Raw genomic sequence first — 23,665 nt, 5'->3', positions numbered from 1 at the left:
TGTATCTAAATTTCTATAAAAATTCCTAAAAAGTGATTAAAATAATGTTTAACCTAAAGAGTATCTCTTTGTTAATGAATTACAATTGGACAACAATACACATATAATGTTTTATTTTTCTAAATACACAGATGACATATAAAAGAAAAATTAGTGCACGAATTCTAATTTTTATATATAAATTTATTCTAATTGCTACAACACAAAATTTGGCATGACTTTTGGTCATAAGCTTTAAATAGGTGTATTAATTAAATTGTAATTATAAAAACTAGTAAAGGTAATTACCAATATAAAGTGCTTTTAGGAATTTAAAAAAAAACTTCCTTTTTGTTTTTCTTGTCTTTCTTTCCAAAGTTTTGAAGTATTTATTTTAATGTTTGTATACATTGATAATTAAAACCTTCAGTATGATTATACAAAATGACGGAACTATGACAATTTAAACATCCAACATTGCGGATCAAAAGTGCAACAACACAACTGTTGACTTTCGTCATTGTTCATTTTGACTATTAGTCATGTTGAACTTTCATCAATTATCCTATATGTGTTTAAAATAAGAATTTATATGAGTTAAATTTGTTTTGATCGAAAAAATAGAGGCTAATTTAACACATAGGCCAAGCATTGAGAACTAAAATTGCATTTCCCGCCAGTGTTAAATTATTTATAGGAAAGGGTAAAATAAAAGCTTTGAGTTGCTACTAAGACATCATTCATGGAGTCTGGGTTACCAACAATGAGATTCGAGGATTCGAATCATTCTACTCAATCACTTGACAATTGAAGAAGGGCTCAAACCAAAAACCTTAAAGAAAATGAAAATAAGAAAATGAGGTGAAGTATTCTTTGAGGCCTCCTGCAGAACCTATAATGTGCATATTCCATCCGTTGTTGAGGGCTATGTTTGAAGTATTTTAGCAAGATCTTTAATGTAGCAGACGTGAAAAGGTATGTTCCTAGTCTTCACTGTTCACCACAACAAGTAGCTGCTGTGTAAAGTGTGCTGGAAGAAATGTGTTCTTTTTTTTTGGGGGGGGGGGGGGGGGGGGGGGGGGGGGGTGGGTGAGGATGGGGGAAAACAAAGTTAAATTTAGAGCCATCGGCTATAATGAAATGGTGATTCAGATAATCAGTTGGTTGTAGTATCCCAAAACTTTTTTTACAAAAGCATCTTTGCAAACTATATACTACCATAATCCACCAAACTATCTCGGAATGTAACTCTTCCTCGTAATTAATAAATCTTGCTACATTGTTGTAAATTTTTTACTCGTACTGTATTCAGTTATGGTGTTAGTATGATTTAGCCATTCAAAAATTTTCTCCAACTTTGACCTCTTTTATTCAAGTAAGAAATATAAAAAAGTTTCCGAGATCTAGTTAATTAATACGGACATTAAATTAGTAATTATTAGCATTTTGGTTTGAAATTCTCTTTTTCACTTTTTCGCGAGTCATTGTAAGGTTTAGAATTCTCCTTAAATTTAAAAAAAAGAAGAAGAAGAAGAAAGTACTGTTGATTCACCCAATTAAAAGAATTTGTACTATCTCCAGTTTGTGAGTTTAGGACAGAAAGGAAAGGATGAGAAAACTTAAACTATGAGAGAAAAGAAGAGAAGAGAAGTAATTCTAATGCTGTTTGGAAGTTTTGAAAAGAAATGGAATGGTTTTGAATATATATGTCGATCAAAGTTCATTCAATAGTTTTGTGAGGATAAAATAGGCAATTTGAAAAAGTTTTGTAAGCTTCCATCAGTTTTCCTTCGCTTTCCGCCCGTTTTGGTCAGAAAAAATTTTGCACTGTAGCAGCTCTTGACATCCCTTCAAAATCCGTTCGTTTCTTTTCTTTTCCATCTCACTTAAAAGTCCCAAACGTAGGAAAATCCACCTTTCTCTTTCTTTCTTTTCAATTCCTTTGAAATCTGAACTCCCAAACTAGCTATAAAAGTACAATCTTCTTAACAACGAAGGAGGCATTTAGCCAATAGGGACACCATTATATCAGCCTTATCATGCCTATAAACGTTCTGGGCTGAAAATTGAGTTGGGTTGCAAGGATTTGCTACTTTTTATTACTAAAATTGTTTCTTTTTCTCATGAAATGGCTCCCTTGAGTTTCGTTTTCTCATTTATTATGATAGTTGCCCAAATGAATTATATTCTGATATTTGATGAGGACTTGAGTCTTGAGGGGGAGTTTTGCACCCTCTTTTTGTTTGTAATGACAGCTAAATTTTTATTCAAGCATTCAGGCTCTGCCACACAAACCAAAAAAAAAAAAAAGGAAGGCAGGGTGACAAGTGAGAAACCAATTTTTGCCTTGTATGGCTTCAAACAAGGTTAATTACGCATGTTATTAAAGCCTAATGGTCAAACAAGATTAGATCTCTAACATGAAAATAAACAAAGTCTGAAAATGTGCTTTCCATTACCTAGATTTTGCAACAAAAGTGTAAACTTGACCTTGTAGTTATTCCATGCTTGTAGCAATTAATGATCAGGAGTAGCTTTAATTTCATCGAAAATTTAACAGTCGATCAAATGCTGTTAAGCATAAAAGAATGATATATATGGAGTTTAGAGTTTTAAATTTCATGTAGCAAACATAATAAACTAAAGATTTTAAGATTAAATTAGTTCTAATTAAGCATGTCATGCATGATATATAAGGTTTAAAATTAATCTTTCCTTCCACCGGTTGGAAAATGACTAAATTAGTAATATTCAAATTTTAAAAAAATGTTGGACGGCCAAAAAAGAGCTGGAAATCACGTTGGGCAGCCAAACACGCACTCCTCTTGCACGCGCTAAAACATACATTGTTTACCACTAATCAAGGAGATAAATTACATAGGTGCAGCCAGAAGTCAGCAATTGCCTTTTGGTTGTACTTAGGTGTAGTTTGGGAAAATTCTTGCTAAAAGGAGATAAATTACATGAAAAGAAAACAAGTGGAGCTCAGAAGTCAGAACTGTGGATTAAAAATACTTCCTAGTGCTCCATTTTGGCGATTTATCGTGGTGGAGCTGGATGATTATTGATAGATCAAATATAGCTAGTAGATTTAGGAAAATCTTCCAATTCATCCACTTAGAATATACTTATCAGACAAATTTTCTTTGGATTTGAAGCAGTTTTTATCAAATCTAACTGTCTAACTATTGGAAGATATGGACACAGATTTGTTGAATTATAGTGACGTTCATCTGATGATGGAAGATATCTCGAAGTTTCAATCTCATAATCAAATTTATAATTTGTTAGATCTTTTGAATCATTTAATTTTCAGATCTATATGGATCTGTGTCATGTTTGATGCACTTCTTGCCATTGGTGCAGATATTGGAGTGAAATTGTCCTTTTTAATTATCAAAAGAAAAAAAAAAACCTTAGCAGACAATTGCGTTTTACCTTCAAATTTCAGAGCCATATGAACAAGGTATTGCTTAAGCTTCCACCGACATTTCTGTTTGCCATTCCAATTCGGTATCGAGTAGAAGAGGCGAACTTAAGCAACAAACATTTATATTCAAAGAAAAAAGTCATATGTGATATAAATAATTTTTTTCGTTGACCGCTAGGAAATATTTGTGCATTTTTCCCCATGTATCCCATCAAACTTTCAATTTTCACACTATCTACAACTGAAAATAACCATTACTCGAAATTATATAGATAATTAATCTCTCTTAAGAAAAAGTCATTATTGTACAGCCATTGCGTAATTTCTGTAGCTTATATGGTAAACTTCACCTTAATTTTCATATTCATCTCGATCTCCGACCGTTATTAGTGCTTAATCGGCACACACGATTAGGTCTCTAACGTGCAAATAAACAAAGTATCTTACAATGGAATAAAGACAGAAAAGCAAAGAAAGAAGATTATTTGGAAACATCTTTTAAAGCAATATTCTGATAATTTTTGTGATGTGATATATGTGAGATAAAAAAGAAATTAAGAAATAAAAAGATGATTAAAAAACGGGTATATAATATTAACTAAAAAATTTTGCTCTCCAAACAGCCTTTGGTGATAGAAATTTTATTAGAAAAATGTTTAATCCTTAAGTTCATATAATTAAGGACAATTTGGCAGTAATTTTAGGTGAAGATGACCCTAGAGCAAACCTATGGGAATGTACATGGTATAGGCAACAAGGAGTCAATTGCGTCTGCACAACCAGCTAATTAACAGGCCAAGTTAAGTACTCTCTGAGGCCTGTGACAGCACCTCTTGTACCAAAAGCATAAAGTGAAAATGCCATCATCATTTTATTGAGATTATATTGTATTTTTAACTTAATAATTGTCTTTATTGTAACAGATGTCAAGATTACATATGTGAAGACTCTTAACTAATCACCATAATTACGTAGCTACTGTTCTAAGAGATTAGAAAGAACAGTGACTTCTTCTTCTTTTTTTTTTGCCATATAGAAGGAGAGAGTTATCATTAACCTTCGGCTTTGGTTGAGAATTTAGAAAGTAATTTAAACATTTGGTTAGAAGATCCTAAAATAAAATACTCTTGAAAGTAGCATTCTTGCAGACTAATACGACTATGATGAATAGTGCACCAAACCATCTCCAAACGAAAGTTTCCCCTACTAATCTTCAATTGATGATGGATTTTCCTAGATTACCTTGAAATTAACTGTTTTAACTTTGGCATAATATTTTGGCAATTACAAATTGCCTTCAATTTTGACCTCTTTCACTTCAATTAGTTAGTACAAAAAAAAAAAAAAAACCAAAACTGCAGTAAAGAATGTCAAAATTGAAGTGAGATTATTGTAGGAATTTGAATTTACTTCTTGAAGAAATTTTGCCGTCTCATCACCTACATCTATAACATAAAGAATAAAGCAGACATTTGAGTTGCTGCATGCATGCAATTATCAGGAATAGCTTTTCATCAAAAAATAAAATGATCGGTCAAGCTTAGAGAGGGGGAAAAAGGGGTTTTGGTTGGTTTTGTGTGTGTGTGTGTGTGTTCTGTCAAATGTTGTTTAAGCACTATAAATTATAAAGTATAAACTGAAGAGTATGAGATTAAATAAGTCCTAACCATGTCATACATTACAGATTTAATAATCTTTCTTTTCAACCGTTGGCAAATGAGTTAATTAATGAACAAATTAAACAAAGTTGGACGGCTTGATAAATTATAATTCTGTGCAGTTAGGCTTTAAGCCTCCCTTTGACCGGAAAAAAAAAAAGAAAAAAAAAAGTGATCAATTGCAATACTTTTAAGGGTAAACAGAAGACAAGTGAGCTCAGAAGGATCCATTAATTGAAAACACAAGCCACTTTTGGTGATGAGTTAAGACTATTAACATACTTGTAAGCAACATATATACATGTTCAAAGAGAAAATCATATCAATATTTGTGCATTTTTTTTCCATTTATCCCATCAAACTTTTGATCCTCATACAACAATTGAGAATAAGCATTTCTTGGAATTGTACGGATGATTAATCTCCCTTAAGTTTCTTAATCTGCAGTCATTACGTAAATTCTGTAGTTTATTGGGTAAACTCACCTTGATTTTCATATTCATTCTTTGGTGTGGAAAATTAAAACAAATTTGGATATACTACTAACATTTAAGTTCCCTTTTGTATATGTTTTGAAGCAAATTTTAATCTCCATTTCCTATCCATCTCACAGGGACCATATGTGTTAAGTTCATGCAGTCTTCCCATCATAGACGCATAAATGCACAAAACTCAAACAACATTCCGTCCAGTCATGCACAGTTGCTGAGACAAACACGTATCAGAAGTAGAGATTAGTCAAGATCTTTCTTCATCTTCAATGATACATGTACGAACACAAATACTGTGTCTTTTATCGCTTTCTGTATTCCTCTTTTTCCTCTTTTTTCGTTGATGTTTTCCAGATTAAAATCCAAGTGCAAATTTTTGTTGAGGCCCATTTTCTTTAAATTGTTTGTGTGTGTAAAAATTGACATTTCCTGGGTATATATCCACAATGCTACTAGAATTGTAAGAGAAATCGGTTCAGAATAATATATATGTATTCAGTTCCTTTAACGTATCTAATTTGATCTTTTTCTTTCTTGATTACTGTATCATCTTACGAAAACAATAAATCTAAATATCAAAACTAAATTGTGCATCTATCGTGCAAGCCCACCCCTTTTCACTGTACCATGAAAAGAGAAGGTAATAGGGAGTCTGGTTTCTCCTCAACTCCTCCTTAATTCTTACATGTTCTAGTATACTTTTCTATTATTCACATGGGAAAGAAAATTGAGTCACTTGATAAATTACATGATCACAAAAACAACAATTGCTTCAAAGTAACCAGGAATATGTGCTTAAATGGCAGAGAATCGTCAAGATTAACGAAAATTGGGAGAATGTTTACTTAGAAGGAGAATTGCAATTTTTGATATGTGCATTGTTGTGGTGTAGCTGTTTGTCGGGATGCCCTGGTCGTGAAAAATCCAGAGGTTTGAATGCAGTGAAATAAAAACTTTTAGTTTTTTGCATTGTGAAAAGCCAAAAAAAAAAAAAATGAATATCATGGACTTCTGATATACTTGGATTCTTCAATGTTAGTATGCACTGATCGTAAAGTTCCCTCGAGTCTTTACTTGAAACTGTAAAAGTCTTATTATTTATAAAATCACATATCGTTTCGGGGAAAAAAAAAATGGACTTCTGATATACTTGAATTTCGCTTTTGCATGAATTGCAATTCTCTGTAAATTCGAAGCCTTATCTGCAATGTATGTACAAAATTATACATGTCATACATATTCTTTTTGTTAGATAATCACATAATATTACAGATTGAAAAAATTAATGTTTTTTGTAATATTGCAAATTGGTGTTATTCCAGTCTTAAATTTTAATTCGTGGACTTAAAAATAACATTACACGTTATTGATGCTTTCCATCAACCCCCACTATAACTAAGTGCACCTTCAGATATTTTAGTCCTGTAAGGCCAAAAAATACATGTTTTTACTTGTGTGGTCAATTTGATAAATTGAAGAAAACCAAAGTTCTTGCTCATCAATTACCCTAACCTCGACTAGGAAAACATCTAGTTTTGGTCAAAGTATTTACTGCATGATTCTGGGCTACTGATCAGTGGGGTAATTTCTCTGTTTTGTAAGCACTGGAGAGATCCTAATGATCGGTTTGAACGTAAGAAATCTTTTTTCACCAGGGGTTCTTGACCACATAAAAGGGAAATGAAAGCAGAAAATCATAACCAAGTCCAACCTTTCCTCATCACCAATATCTCTGGTGGAATTCTACTGTGCAAATGTTTCATCGCCTTATTGGAAAACGTGTAATCCCGTCAAGTACAAGCAATCGGATCAAAAGATGGTAAATTGACAAATCAACAAATTTCCACATCGAAAAGCAGCAAATTCCAGATTTCAAACTTCACTATCATACATACAGGGTTCTTGATTACTTTTCTCGCTTCAAATTTTCTTCCGTAAAAAGGCCTAAGTCTGCATAGCTAAGAGTCTCTTTCCTTCTTTTGTTTTTATCTATTTTTTTTCTTCTTTAATTTCTTTCTCACTGTATGCTGTGGATCAAGATATGATCCAAAAGATGTATTATTTTTAGCCTTTTCTTTTCTTTTTTTCCGCATGGTGGGCATTGGACAACTTTTTCTGTTTCTCTTTAGTCATTTTCCGTTTTCTTTCCATCAAAATTAATTGTAAAACGATTTTCAATTTTTTTCTTTTAGTCAGGCACTTCTTTTATCCAGGGTGAAACTTAATTCCCTAATAATTTATCCCAAATCGATAAGAAATATATCCTGATCAAAAGCACCGAAGTTGGACAAGAAAACTAGGAAACAAAAGATAATCTTACTGGTAGAGTATAAAGAGGAGTTTGAAATAAAGAAATCCTTCAAAGTTAACATTAAGAAGAACGTCCTCCAAGATTCGAGTAAAAGGAAAAAAAAAAAAAGAAAAAAGTGGTGTTAATTGCTTATAAGGATTTAGGTATTCTTGAACCACATGATTTTAAGTTTGCAAGATATATATCACAACTTTCCTCAATTGCTGTTAAAATCTGACTAATGGCTATGATACTTTATACAGTCCTTAATTCAAGTTCCATACGTCCAATTACTTTTACTGTGGTTGTAATAATTGAAAAAGGCGAAAACTATAATTACTTCCCCCTTCTTTAAGTCTTTTGGAACTATTATAGCTTGATGCTTTTCAAAGTAAAATTAACAAAAAAAAAAAGTTTAAAATGGTCATTCGATATATGGATTCGTGATTAGTTCAAATAAAAGTGTTGCTAGCTGAAGTTGTTAGCAAGAAATTAATTAGCCTAAAAGTCATTTTACCGATCCCATGAATGCTCCAGCTTATCTATAGATCCATCTCAAATATTTTTTTTTTTAAATTAAGAACTGCAATAGATTAGCCAATGAAGAGGGAAAAAAAATTAAACAAAACCATCATAATTTTGCCAAACATGGGGCAGTAAATCCTTGCCCATCTGAAGCTTTTATCTTGTGGATCAGTTGGACCATTTGAAAGTGGCTGTTTTGTGGACCAAAACTGTAGGACTTCCTTGGCTTCTGCCAGAGGGGACTATTAATTTCAGCCAGACTCTTTTGACAGCATCATATTTCTTCGTCTTTAACGCTGGTGTTGAGGTTATAAGGCTACGTGTCAAAAAGTTTTGCTCAAGAATGCATGAATCCAAAACCTATTTGTCTAAATTTATATGTAAAAAAGCAAGAGGCTGGATATCAAACAGCTTGCAAAAGGTTAGATAATGAATGGCAGGTAGGCATATGCATCAGTTTCTTCTGAATTTGAGTGACCAAATCAAAGCCAAAAGGATCAAGATTTGGTACATGGGGCAAATATGTGTCATGTAGAGGAGGGTTAATTAGTCCAGAATATAGCTAGGCAAAATAATAGGATATCTCATTTTTTCAAATAATATTTCGCTTGTATCATAAACACATTTTACAACCCACCTTTTCATATTCTCAATCACCTTTTTATCTCACATACATCACATCACAAAAAGTATTACAGTAATTATTCTAAATAATATTTCAAATAACACTCTATCCAAACACAGAGTACCTTTTGTTCTTTTACTCGAGATCCACTGTGATTATAAATATCCCACCGTCATCCAAGTTGACCTCTATATTCATGTACTCTTTGGGATGGAAAATTTAGGTTCATTTCATTAGCAACTTCCCGGCTCTTGCATGGCAATGCTCAAATGGACCAAGAAATTGCAAAAGGGACCACTCGACTGGAATCACCTAAAACGTGACAGTTTTTTGGAGTTCATTAACAATCATATATGGGTAGGTACAATGTATTGAGACAAGTGAAGCTTATTTTGTGCTTGATTTCCATTGAAACACATGTAAATTCACACTTCCCAGGGTTCCAATTTTGCTTAAGAGCACCATGTTGATGTTTAATGCACTTTAAATATGTTGGGACAGATTTTTTCTTTTTAATGTAAGGTCATTGATTCACGAGATATTTTTCCATTTGTTATAGTGGGAAAGTAAAGAATCTATATTGGCAAGTGCTGATCACTTTTTTTTTCTAACGTATTAAAAAAAAAGGGATTTTCATTTTGAGTGCAATAATATGTCCAGAACAAAATCTGTTGATTAATCACCCTAAATATCAAGTCTTTCCATGGAAAATTAAGGACTTCCTTTCATGCGTGGCACAACCCAAAAGAAACCATTGAGAAATTAGTGAAAGTTACCAAATCTGGGAATATTACAAAGAAAGGCAGTTTAGCTCAAACCCTTTTCAACAAGAATAACACCAAATACAGTATAGATCGAGCTGATTCAGATAAGACCAGTGGGCCTATAAGCAGTGCTATATAATGTGGGATGCTGTAAACAAGGTGTTTTGCCCAGTTGAAATGACAATAAATATTGCGTGATTTTCATCTTGTTTTGTTAAAAAAAAAAACCTATCACGTTCGAGAACTGTGTGTTTTAGATTACAAATTACTCCCAGGAGCTGCAAATTAAGGTTGTGTTCCAATATAGAGCATTGAAGTGGAACAAGAAAATTAGAAAAGAAAAGACAGTAGTGTCTTATTGGTACAGCACCAGTTGACCACTACCTCGGAGGAGAATTTCATAAAGAAATTCTCAAATGATAAAAGGACATGCACCAAGATTCCATTTGTTGTTGGGAGAGGGAGGGGGGAGGGGGGGTTGGGAGGGGAGAAGAAAACAAGTTTTCTTTTTCTTTTTTTTGGAACAAAAGTTACGTTAATCACCAAGGATTTGGTATTCTTGAACCACCTGATTTGAGGTATGCAATATATCTATCAAAGCATCCCTGGATTGTTGTTAAAATCTGTGTACCAATATTCTTGAATCAGTACTTTGTACAGTACTCAACTCAATTTCCTCGTGTCCAATTTCTTTGACTGGGGTTGCCACAATTGAAAAAAATGCAGAAACGCACGTTTTTACAGTACTGCTCTCTTCTTTAAGTCTTTTAAGAGCATTAAACATGAGGGCTTTCAAAGTGAGTTAAGTTAAAAACCTTATTTCCATATAAGGCTTTAAAAACCTAAATTTGCTGAAATATTTAATTTACCATATCAAGATTCTCCCATGAAAGCTCCAGCTTCTCTTTATAGATCCACCTCAAAGACTTTTTATTAAAAATTATAAAAGATTAGAAAAAGAAAAAAAAATACAAATTGAACCCAAAAGCTCAAAATTTCGCCAAACATGGATGCTAAATAGTCACCCATATGATGCTCTTGAAGATTGGATCAGCTGGACCCTTTGAAAGTGGGTGTTTGTGGACCAAAAATCTTAGACTTCTTCTTCTTTTGCAAAAGGGGATTCTCTTAAATATTTATGAAATCTTCTAAAGGTGTCATACCAACAACTTGTTTTTGTGTTAAAAGATTAACGAATGACTGACTATATATACAACAAATATATGGATCTGTTTCTTCTGAATTTCTGTGCATGGCCCAATGAAAGTCAAAAGGATCAAGATCACTTGGAAAATGGTGCAAAAATGTGAAAGTCAAAAGGATCAAGATCACTTGGAAAATGGTGCAAAAATGTGACAAATACAGGAGGGTTTGGTCCATTGGTCAATGCACTATTAATTAGTCAATACACATAATAATATCCTTTCTTCTGAAAATCCTGAACCACAATTATCACATCCTCCCATTGAATTTGACCTCTATCTTCGTGTAAATCTTTTAATTGTACCCCAAAATCTTGCCAGGCTTTTAAGAGAACAGGAAATGAAAGGGATGGAGATATTCATATAGGGTCCACTGGAATTGGCTAACTTGTAACAACTTTAGAAGGGTATAGTTGTGGGCAAATAGATGTTGATTTTGAAGGAACGCACTTAAAGACAAATGTGCATGCTTTTCTGGTAAAATTCTTACATCTCAAGGTTCCACTTTTGCCTTAGACCACGATGTTAATGTTAATGTTAATGCGCTTTAAATATGTTGTGAGAGATATTTTTATATGTAAAGAGATTTTTCCTTCCTGCTAAACAATTCCCTAAGTCGCATGGTATAAAAGTAAAGGATTCATGTATACCTAAACTTTAATCACTTCTATTTACCACTTTGAGTGCAATAATATGTTCAAAAATAGTAATCCATTGATAATTACCTAATGATAATCACTTTTTTGTTTTCATAGGCATAATCTATTAATTGCTAATTAATTAAGTCAAGGACTCCCTCTTGTGCATGCCACAACTGAAAAAGAAGCCAGTGGTTTGTTTGGATACAGTATTATTTGGAATAATTACTGTAACACTTTTTGTGATGTGATGTATGTGAGATAAAAAGGTAATTGGGAAGATAAAAAGCTGTATTAGAAATTGTAATGGTGATGTCAGCAAATATATTTGACCAAATAATCTGCTGTCCAAACAAATAAAAGAACTGGTGAAAATTACTGAATCTGGCGTAAAAAAAAAAGAAAGAAAATGACTGAATCTGGGAATATAGTGGAGAAAGGAAATTTTGCTGAAACTGCCCACAGAATACATAGATCGAGCTGATTCAAATGGTAGGTATGAAGATCCACGCAAACAAGAGGTTTTGCCAAATTGAAATGGCAATAGATATTGAGTGATTTTCTCATGTTGTTTTTTTTTTTAAAAAAAAACAAAATAGTATGTTGCCTTTGAGAACTACATTTTAAGACTACAAATTACTCCCAGAAGCTGCAAATCAAACATGTTTTTCTTAGATCCCGAGTTTGATTATCTTTATAGTTTCCAAATATGCTGAATCAAGATTTTTTTTTTTTCGTCCCTTCATTCCATTCATTGTTCTCGGTTCAATCTCTATAATCACACTTTTGTTCAATAGTTGATTAGTAGTGATGATAGAACTGCAATAGATCTGTGGATTTGTTAAACAAAAAGTGGCGCGCAATGCTTGGATCGCCCACGGTTTTAGAGAAGTTCTTTTTTTCCTATTGAGCTTATGCTGGCTACCAATATAATAAATCTCTCTCTCTCTCTCTCTCTCTCTCTCTCTCTCTCTCTCAAAATATAAATGTTTGTCTCTTTAAAAAAATACTTTTTTATCAAAAGAATATATAAATGTTTGTCTCTTAAAAAATATGTTAACAAAAGAATTCTTTGTTTTTTTTGTTCAATGAGTTGCTATGCATATTTTATTGTTAATATAGTTCATTCTTTAAATTAAGAGCCATCAAATAAAAGGGATGATATAAGAGGAGAAATTGTGTAAAAAAATCTCGAATTCAAAGCTTCTTACTTATATTAAACATTAAAAAAAATTAAGAGCCATCATATAATCCGAGGAAAGCACATATGTGCTAGTAATTTTGTCTAGGCAAAGTAGATTCCAAGAATTGATGAGGCCTAGAAAACTACCAGTACAAGTAGATGGCTTTCCTGATGAAGTATACACCTTGATCTAGTCTAGTGGGCACTAAAGTTGGCTGGCACACAAATAACTTGCTCACATCGGATTTCTCTCTCTCTTTCTTTATTTAAAGAAAGGTAGGCTAAGAGGTGGATGATGCCTGCCGTTATTTGTACGTATGCCCTAGCCTTAGCTTAGCCTCCATCTATGATGCAGCTGCAGCCCACTTCTTTTTTCTGCCTGTATCTCTCTCTCTCTCTCTTTATAGATTTCTTGCCTTCTTCTTCTTTTTTTTTTTTGTTTTGTGGGTCAATGAAACCCTAAAAAGTGTAATAAGCTCCACTTTGACTAAATCGCGCTGCAATATCTTATCACACTTCCATATCTGCACGCGCTCTCACGCGTTATACTAAACTAAGATGTCAATTGTATAACTAATTTTTTAATTTCTCAAAAGTTAACAACTAATTTATACCAATTTATACTAAGATGTCAAAAGTTATACTAATTTCTTAATTTTTTTAATTTATAGTACTAATTGTATAACAACATTGAAAAAAATAAAGTTATGGAGACATCAACCAAAAAGGACAAATTAAGTACTATAAAATTCACTTGGCCTAATAAAAAAATTCACCTGGCAAAGAAACCAGGTGTAGGTGAGGTGGAATTTTTTTTTTTTTTAATTAGGTGAGGTGGACAGTTCTCTTTCTTTTCTTCTTCTTCTTCTTTTTTTTTTTCCTTTTCTTAATTGAAAATTTTAAGTTTCGGAGAAAGCACATAATTAGTGGTCATCAGACTTTCTTTTGGAGGAGAGTTGTGTGGGGTTGGAGAAAAGCATGATTTTGCGTAAGATGCCTGAAAAATTAAAAGGTCGGCATCAAAATAATAGTAGTAGTCTTCTGCCTATCCAAAATCCAAATCTTAACACCCTCTTAGGGGAAAAAAAGATCAAGAAAATGAACCCCTTAGCACCTGAAGCTTAAGAATGCAATTTTGATACCAGAGAACTTCCTTTCTCTTGCCAGAAAAGTTGCTCCTCCTTGTAATGTGAAAAATCATCTGGAAGTTTTGAGCTAATATTTGGCATTTTAATCTCCTTAACAAACAGGTAGCTGTCCAGGTTAAATTCCCTATGAACTAGCAGCCAGCTTTCATAAAAGATTAACACAGAAAAAAAAAAAAGGAGGGGGGGGGGGGTAGTTAATCGATCATATTCTTTTGTAAACGCAAATAGAGAGAAAAACTTTGTGTACCTAATTCTTAAATATATATATCCTGTGAATCTAGAATAATAATTCTGTTTCTCTTGAATACGAAATCCAGAATCTCAGTATTATGTGCAGAATTTGTGCTCATGTCTACAGTGTTACCTTCCAGTACACAATTGTCATGTGATTATAGCCAATTCCGGGTGTAAAAGGATCCCAATATCTCCAAATGCCATTGCAGAGATTATCTTTGGCTAGACATCAATCTCAGCTAATCAAAATCCAGCTTTCCCGCTGCAAAATTTGAGGACAGAAAGCAAGAGATCATCATTCCATTCTGGATTGATTAATGAACCCTTCTAAAGAACCTCAAGACTCAAAAGAAAGCACCAATTGTAATATCAGCAAGCAATATTTTGTCTATGTCAGAGTTAAAACATAAAAAAAAATTGATAAATTCGAGTATCTTACCTGATCGGCAGTAAAATGTGATTTGCAAACCAAGTACACCCCGTATAAATATGCAGCAGATAGGTAGTCTGTCAAATGTAGAAGCAAATTATACTGAGGTAAAAGCTTTCCGTGTTTACTGCAGATCTTTCAACCTTTAAAGACATTGAAAATAATATCAAATTTTCAAAAATCAGATGCATAAGAATAGGAAATGTCAGGATTACGTTCATCCTCTTTTTATTGATTTTGAACACAAAAATCAAGATCTTTCACACAAAAATCAAGATCTTTCAGGAAGTATTAGCTTAAACAGCAACACAAGAAGCTATATGCTTTGAACTGCTGAATTGCTTTAGCATAACAAGCACGAACTAGTGTGCTCCATCTCTGCTCTATGTTCTGAATGCAGGATGTGCAAACATGAAGCACGCACACTTTTTCTGAAAGTCAGACATCGAGATTCAAGCATATTTTGCTAAAGATAGGTTGTCTGTCAAATGCAGACGCAAATCATTCTGAGGTAAAAGCTTTCCCTGTTTACTGCAGAATCCAGAATTGAAGCCAGCTTGGCTTTCAACCTTTTAAGACATCGAAAAGATAATCAAAATTTCAGAAACAGGGAGGGTGCATTAGAGCAGGAAATGTAAGGACTACATTCATGTTCTCTTTGTCCTTCTTGAACACAAGCGATCAAGATAATCCTGGAAGTATTAGCTATAGCACCAACCCAAGAAGCTATATGCTGCTCGGCATTTTTTCAATGCTTAGTTGCTTTTGCCCAACAAGCATGAACTATTGTGCTCTATCTCTGCTCCATGTTTCGAATGCAGGATGAGCATACACAAACCAAATATACGTTTCTGAAATTCAGACATCATAAGTCAGGTATATTTTGCTAAAGCAACATATTAAACATCATTTGCACGCACATAGCACAAAAGCAAAGATCCTGGAACCTAATCAGGACAAGCATATATGATTAAGCAAAACATATACAAAGCAAGATATCCAGGTCCTAATCAGGTTAAACTTGTATGATGTAACCAAGACAGTTATTTTCTTAAAACATTGACATAATTTGACTGTCTTATTTGATAATCACTAAAATCCAGCAAAATTTGCTGAAAATTCAAAATCCAAAAACTTCTGTGTTCTAAGGTATAAATATGAATGAGAATTCAACCATGAATTTCTGCTTTCCATATGACACATCTGGTGCTGCTGCAGAATAATTTGCAACCCTAAGAGGCATAACTCTATTGAGGCTCAGTCCCAGACTTGGCCTTCCTCTGCCTCTTTGCACCATTAGCTTTAACGCTTGAACGCTTCTCCCTTGATGCATTCCTCTTCCGAAATTTCAGATCCCTTGCACAGATTGTGTATTCATTTCCTGCTACAGGCAAGCTAAAATCAGCAGGATTTCTGTTCCAACCACATTCCCCCTCTGATGACACGCCATTTGCTCGCCCAACTCCTCCCGTTATACCAGAGGCCTCCAAGTTGAACCTCCGTGGACCTTCAAGTCTGTGATGCTTCTGAGGATGCACAATCGAATCTGAAGCATGAAGAGTTGCTGTTTGCTTGTCCTTGCCACGAGAAGAGCTCGGACCAAAACCAGTGCCAGACCCACTCTTTTTTGATTTCTCCCTTGGCTTCTCTTGTTCTGGAGTTTTGAAAGATATTTGACCTAAAGAACAAGGATCCGAGTAAGATATCCAACAGTTCATGGTGGCAGTGACTAAATCAAACTTAGGAACAGTAAATCAAAAGAAATTTAAGAAAGTTGACTTTTACCAGGTAAAACAGCTGGAAGCGGCCTCGATCTTTGGTAGATATCAGAATAAGAAATCCTGAGGCCAGAAGTTTCCTTTGGGTGACTTGGGCTTGAAAGGAAGGACCGGTTCAGGAAATCCTGTCTCTCATTTGTGCTGAACCTGGGGTGATAACTGCAGGGAGCAAATGGCTTGTCCACGATCTTGCTTGAGCCCAAATTGAAAGTAGCTCCTGATGGCCGCCCATCCATGAGACTTAGTAGCTGCATTGCTGGAATGCTATCATTAGCATAGGCATCTAGTGGGCCCCTTTCTTTTGAGCTAACAATGGTATCTCCTGGTTTAGATAACATTAGCCTAGCTTCCTCAGTTCTTTTAAGCTCATCTGCCTTGATGTCGCTGATAGTTTTGCCTTTATGTTGCTCACCAGGAAGCTTCTGTTGCACCCCAAGTTCAAAAGACAATTTGGTAGGTCCTGATAACAATAAAGGGTCCACAGGTTCACTGCACGGCAAATCAGGCCTCACGGAAGTAGTAGCAGGAACTTGAACTCCGCCATATTGTTTGTGCTGGTTATGTGCGAAAGCCGTGAAAATGCTGTTGAGTTGATTTTCCCCTCCTTGGAACAATTTGAAATTGTTTCTTCCCATGTGCGAGAAATTAGTGGAGTTTCCCTTAGCAGACCCTATGTAATTGCTTGCTGTAGAAATCCCACTTCGCGAGTTAACACCTCGGAAGCTAGGGAAGTTGGGAAATTCCTTTACGAACTGCCCCACAGTCCTTATCTCGCCTACCTCAAGAAACCCCCTTGCTGTGTTGCTGGTCACATGAGCACCAGAAGGTCCAGAACTTGCTCCTGCATCTCCATTCCTCCTTTCATACTGCTGCTTCGCCAGTAGCTCAACGATGTCCATGGGGATATCATCTGCCTTGTGATCACTTTCTTTCAAATTTCCTGGAACTCCAGAGCTTTTTCCATTGAAACCCAGCTGGAGAAAATCCTGAAAGGATGGACATCACGTAAGAAGGAATTGACTACACCAACAATGCACAAAATTCACTTGTAAAGACAATGAATATGTAGACGAGGATTACCATTTCCTTATGTGAAGCTCTCTCATTGAGATCAAACTGGGGACTTCTTCTCTGATATCCATCAGACTGATTCGGTGTAAGAGGTTTCCCAAAAAGCATCCCAGCCTTCCTAACACCCTCACTGCTTTGATTGATAGCTTTCTTAGCAAAAATGTCGAGAGAAAGATCAAGTCCTTCAGCAGCATTGTTGAGAGATAGTAGTGGATTTAACCCTCCAGATGCCAAATCAATATGACCGTGCTCTCTTTGTTCAGCAGACTGGAGATTCCCAAAATTCCCAGCTTCTGAAGGAGCCTGTACTCGTCTTGTCAAAGATGGAATGGTACCACAATCAAGTACTTGAGGCTGCTTGCTATTTTGCCTACCAAGTGCAGGAGTTGTGCTGCTGCGTCTGTGCCTCAACCGTTCGCTCTTTGTTCCAATGAATAATCCTTCTCCACCACAGGCATTCACTTCCTCTTCTGAGTCACGGGCTTCCACCATCATAATGGCTTTCCCAGTATCTCTCCTGGGAGCCTTAGTGTTTACTGCCACGTTGGTGGGATCATTTCTCTCGTCTTCTTCCCCAACAGGCTTAGTTTTTCTGAGAGGACTACGGACACTGCTATGAATGTCTTTGCTGGGATTAATCTGACCCTCAGACCCGGTGTTCTCTGGCCGAGAAGGTTCAAGTGGCACAGCTTCTCTTGCACCACATCTTGAACTGCTCTTTTCACCCAGAAGGTCCGTCAACAACCGGACCTTTCTAACTTTTTTACGCGGCATACCAGTTGCATTTTCATGGTCCCGGCACTGTTCACTTTCAGGATCAGCTGGTGCAGTGTTACGTGTGTCACGAGCATTCTGATCAGCAGATTCGTGCAGCTCACTTGGAGCACTGATATTGGCATCAGCAGTAACTTCTTGTGCTGGTACATTGACATGACCTGCAAAAACAGTTACATTTCTGAATATCAGAACATATACACAACATCCAAGTTAAACTGCTAAAAAATTTAACATATAAATTCCTGCAAAAACCATAAGAGAATCGATAGAGACATACCACTAGGAGTATCTTCTCTTGTCTCAACAGCTACTCCATTTATATTAGTTTCAGCTGCATCCTCCACTGGTTCATTTGTCTCATTTTTATCATCTGCAAATAAAGTTGGGAGCACTTAGAGAATACAGAAATATATAGCAAAGTCATCTATAGATGTTTTTCACTAAATTGAACAAGCTATATTGGAAAAGCATACCTACAGCACCCATCTCATCCATTCTAGCTAGTGATAACGAACCTTCTACTGTATTTGCATTCAAGCAAACGTTCGCATTAACAGCTTGAATGCCCTCAGTATTTAGTGTTGCAGCACCTTCCTGTGTTTCCTGGAGCACTTTAGCTGCACGCAGAAAAAGGTTGCATCAAAAAAAAAAAACTACTGGTGATTGATCAACCAGGAAAGCAATAAGATTAAATCATGTATTACCAGTAGTGCTCTCGAATTCACTAACACAATCTGTGCAGCGCCAAAATCTAAATCTCGGGACCTCCATCGGTGGAAGTTGTTCCATGGAACCGATGGGGTCATCCGGTGAAAACAGCCCGGAACCACTGGGATTAGTGCTCCTCTTTTCAAGTACATACTCACTGCCAGAATCAAAAAGACATTTGAATAAGCAGCAATACTCAAAAGTCAGTCAATTCTCACAAAAAGACAAAATTCTTTAAAACATTAGCAGAACTTGATTCATTAGTCACCATATCTATCTAATGACTTCTGAATCCTAACAAGTCTGTCTAGTGTCTTCTAAAACCTAATTGCGAACATATATAATATCATCTCATTCCTGGTTTTTTAATCCATATGGACAATGGTTATAGCCATTCACCATTATGTGAATTATGCTTTTGCTTTATCAAAAAGAGTATGAAGTCAACCTGAATACCAGAAACAACAATTTCCATGCAGATGATTCATGTTGCTCAGACTCCTATGTAATACTTAAGATTGCAACATATCTTCAAAGAAGGAATATATATATATATATATATGTATATATATGTATGTATATCTCTGTGTGTGTGCTGCATTCGTGCGTGCGTGCGTGCGTGCATGTACAAAGTCATTTTTGATAATTTCTATCTCATTTTTGGAAGTCACACAAAGTTTCAAACAGATGAAAAAGAAAGGCTTACCGTAAACAAAAGTTGTCATGACAATTTCCGGGCTGCCTAACCACCACTGGAGCTGGTGGTAGTTCTATACAAATTGAACTGATTGGAATAAGAGGTGCTGAAGACTTGGGTGGAGGATTTTCTTCCACTGTGTTGTTATTTGTCTCCATGTCCAAACCACTGCACCAAGAGGAAATTTATTTTATAACATAAATAAGTCAATTGTGAAGTAAAACAAATGAGATAAGCTACAAAAACTGACTTGGCTCATGCAGCACATACACGAGATCCACACAAGTCAGATTTCTAAAAGTCAAGAATGGTTTATGACTCAAATTCCCCAAAATGACACACACACACACAGTGAGATTCATCCTCCAACACCAAATCATATGACACCCAAACCAAACCTTCTAGTGCAGCGTTAATCATACAATTACCCAGAAAATGATCACCAATAGAAAATCAAAATGAATTCCAATAGACCGCAAAAATCAAGGTCACTTATTAGCATAAAGTAAAAAACCCTAGTTCCAAATGACAGGAAAAAATAAAGCTGCATAAAAAGCAACCATATCCGCTCTTGCATGTGTTAAAGTGGACAAATCACAAAACCGACTGAGAAATCTTCAAAACCATGCACAAAATGACCATGACTTCTCATACCAACACTAGGGTTTCACTTTTTCAAAAATAAAAATGCTGATCTAACTAACTGGAAGCCAAATTAAAAGATAAAGCTATCGACAGAATTCATCAATTGACAAAAAGCCCACAAAGCACATCCAAACAGACCTTTAAAAAGTTACACCGACTGAGATTCATCTGGCTCAGATTTTCCAGAACCAAAATTAGGGTTTTTTTTTGCATACTGAAATCTTAAGACAAAATCCAACCGTGATAACCGTTTAAGGCATACGAAATAATCTAGAAATGAACAAAAATACCATCAAATAAATGAAACCAGATAAGAAATGGAGCCAGAAAAGGACATGAATTAACACCCCAATAAAAAGCATAAACCCACTAGTAAACAGTGATCCACACAAGGAAACTACATATCAGCCCAAAACCCAGCTAAAAAAATTACAAACCTCGTAGAAATCACCAAAAACCATAACCACCCCACTTATCTCCCCCCCAAAACCCACAAAAATAATCACACAACGAAGATGAGAAACCATACCTTCCCGGAAACTCAGATTTGTCAGATCAAAACAGCCCTCGTCACCCAGAAATGTTTCCCTCCACGGCCACTTCCCAAAAACCTGTCATCCAACAGCAAAAAAATCAGTCAAGAAAAATACACCAACCTCATAAACTGATTCAAGACCAACCCAGATTAATTAAAGAGCGAAAGAAGGACAAAACCCTACCGCTTTTAGGTCTGGAAATGGAGGAGAAAAAGAGTAGAGAGAGAAACGAAAATGTTTTAGCTGAGGTTTCTTAAGAGAGAGAACGAGACAGTGGAGTAAAGTACCACTATTGTCTATGTAGCTTTGTAGTCTAGTAGTAATACTGCTAAGACAAGTCTCTCTTTTTCTTTTCTTTTCTTTCTTCTTTTTATTTGGTTTCTGCTTTTTCTCTCAGCTGAGGCTATAAGGTTAAAAAATCTACGGATGACAACTCATGTATTGTTCGTGTATTTATAGGATGGAGAAGACAGAGAAAGGCATCAGCCAATGGGAGCTCGCCAGCGAGGCCATAATGTGGAAGGCTTATCACCATCCACTGGGCAGGTTTAAAACCCTAGTCAAGTTTGAGTCTCGACGCGTGGTGACACGCGCCAGGAAAACGAGGGTTTCCAGCTATTGGAGTCTTCTGGGTGGGTGTGAGGTGGGCGATGCTTCAGCACTAAGGCGGGTAGGAATTGGTTCGTGGGATGCACGCGGGAGGTTTGAGACGATGGGTTGGAAAAGGGCAGGCTGGTCCTGGAGGCAGAAACCCTAAAGATTTCCGCTGTAAATGAAAAAGGAAAATGGAAATTGAAATTGTGAAAGTGAGGATAGCCCTAAAACGTGAGGGCTCATGCGGTGGTTTTGTTTTCTTATTATGTAATTATGACGTTTTGGTAACGGAAATAAGTACTTGCCATATATTAAAAAAGGTGGCAAGTATTAAATGTTGGATGCTACAATTTTTAAATAGGGTAGGTAGGGAATATTAATTGCATTAGGGCTGAAATTGTGGTAGATTTGGTGGTTAATGCTAGATTACACAATTAAGTAGAACCAAATGTTTCACCGATTTTTTCCTTCTATAAAGATTCATAGATTTGACACATTGATGAACCGAAAGGTGCATTTTTTTTTTCAAAAATATGAAAAGATGGAAGGGTGTCTGTTTTTGAAATAAGAAAAGAAGACGACGCAATGTGGGTCCAAATGCCGAGTAAAATAAGAAAGAAAATCTAACGTGAATGTTACAAATATTTTTTTCCTTTTTTTCTCAATAGAAAGATTTGACATTAAGTCGAATAACGTTGAAGAAAAGAAAAAAGTTTTAAAAAGTAAGGATTTTAAGGAATCGTTACAGACATTTTTACCGTTGTCCTCGTCAAAAATATTAATGTTGTCATTGAGGTACTTAATTATTGAACATGCATGAATTTGTCTGGTTTGTTTTTCAGATAATTAGAATTTTCAGGTAGAATTCTTTTATCTAATGCCATTTCCAGAGGTGTTTTCTATTCTTAAATAATTTTACTCTGCTTTTGAAACAAGAAAAGAAGACGACGTAACGTGGGCCCAAATGCCTAGTAAAATAAGAAAGAAAATCTAATGTGAATATTACAAATATTTTTTTCCTTTTTTTCTCGATAGAAATATTTGACATTAAGTCGAATAATGTTGAAGAAAAGAAAAAGTTTTAAAAAGTAAGGATTTTAAGGAACCGTTATAGACATTTTTACCATTGTCCTCGTCACAAAAATTAATGTTGTCATTGAGGTACTTAATTATTGAATATGCATGAATTTGTCCGGTTTGTTTTACAGATAATTAGAATTTTCAGGTAGAATTCTTTTATATAGTGCCATTTCCAAAGATATTTTCTATCCTTAAATAATTTTACTCCATTTTTGAAACAAGAAAAGAAGGCGATGCAATGTGGGCCCAAGTGCAGAGTAAAATAAGAAAGAAAATCTAATGTGAATGTTACAAATATTTTTTCCTTTTTCTCGATAGAAATATTTGACATTTAAGTCAAATAACGCTGAAGAAAAGAACAAGTTTAAAAAAGTAAGGATTTTAAGGAACCGTCAAAAAAATTAATGTTGTCATTGAGGCACTTAATTATTGAATATGCATGAATTTGTCGGTTTGTTTTTTAGATAATTAGAATTTGCAGGTAGAATTCTTTTATATAGTGCCATTTCCAGAGGTGTTTTCTATCCTTAAATAATTTTACTGCTTTTTCACCCAAAAAAAAGTTTATTGAACAAATTGAATTTTAATTTAAAGCATTAATCTAAAATGAATCTATAATCATCTTTTGAGTGAATTTACACATTCAAAAATTTCACGAATCATTAATCTTAGGAAGGGTTTATAAGCGTATTGACAATGAGTATGAATATAATTAACTTGTTTTTGAACCCACAAAGTAATGATAAATTTTATAAGCTTATTGACAATGAGTATGAATATAATTGACTTGTTTTTTAACCCACAAAGGGATGATAATATTCTTTTATCTTTAATTTAACTACAAGCGAATCCAATATTTGAATTTTTTTGGAATGAAAAATTGAAAGAAAATCTGCAAAGAATATGCATGGGTATGCATCTCAAATACAATTAATGATTGCTCACTAAATCATTATTCAAAAATGAATCCATTTAGAAATGAGATATTTTTTGGCGTTGAACCCTAGCTATATAGGACTAATTTAGAACCATTAACTAAAATTACATCAAATTTACAACCTATTCAACTAATTGGCTCAAAAGGAATTACAAATAATTTGTGTTAATTCATCAAATGAATATTGTATACAAAATAATGTTAACAACTATCTAATAGTATGTTAATTCATCAAATACAAACTA

The 23,665-nt window shown here is 34.7% G+C and overlaps 1 protein-coding gene across 2 annotated transcripts; it reads right to left on the bottom strand.

Annotated features, from left to right (window-relative positions):
* Positions 1–14,173: 14,173 nt before the first annotated feature.
* LOC113703107 (uncharacterized) lies at positions 14,174–21,223 on the bottom strand. 2 transcript variants are annotated; one of them, XR_011820111.1, is made up of 11 exons: positions 20,993–21,223; positions 20,803–20,884; positions 19,638–19,796; positions 18,928–19,088; positions 18,697–18,840; positions 18,501–18,593; positions 17,456–18,381; positions 16,383–17,361; positions 15,772–16,275; positions 14,607–14,674; positions 14,174–14,429 (listed from the first exon to the last, which is right to left on the bottom strand). XR_011820111.1 is itself a non-coding variant. In XM_072062031.1 (9 exons), exons 3-9 carry the CDS (start codon positions 19,784–19,786, stop codon positions 15,845–15,847), a joined length of 2,883 nt encoding a protein of 960 aa, XP_071918132.1. In that variant the 5' UTR covers positions 19,787–19,796; positions 20,803–20,884; positions 20,993–21,223; the 3' UTR covers positions 15,519–15,844. The 2 variants fall into 2 exon arrangements, 1 of the variants encoding a protein (XP_071918132.1); XM_072062031.1 differs by lacking the exons at positions 14,174–14,429; positions 14,607–14,674 and having other exon boundaries at positions 15,519–16,275.
* Between the last annotated feature and the right edge of the window lie 2,442 nt (positions 21,224–23,665).

Source organism: Coffea arabica, chromosome 8e (assembly GCF_036785885.1).
Source record: "Coffea arabica cultivar ET-39 chromosome 8e, Coffea Arabica ET-39 HiFi, whole genome shotgun sequence".
In the NCBI taxonomy this organism is placed as follows: Eukaryota; Viridiplantae; Streptophyta; class Magnoliopsida; order Gentianales; family Rubiaceae; genus Coffea; species Coffea arabica.
The sequence above is the reverse complement of the archived record's forward strand: the minus strand, read 5'-3'. Positions and strand labels throughout refer to the sequence as shown.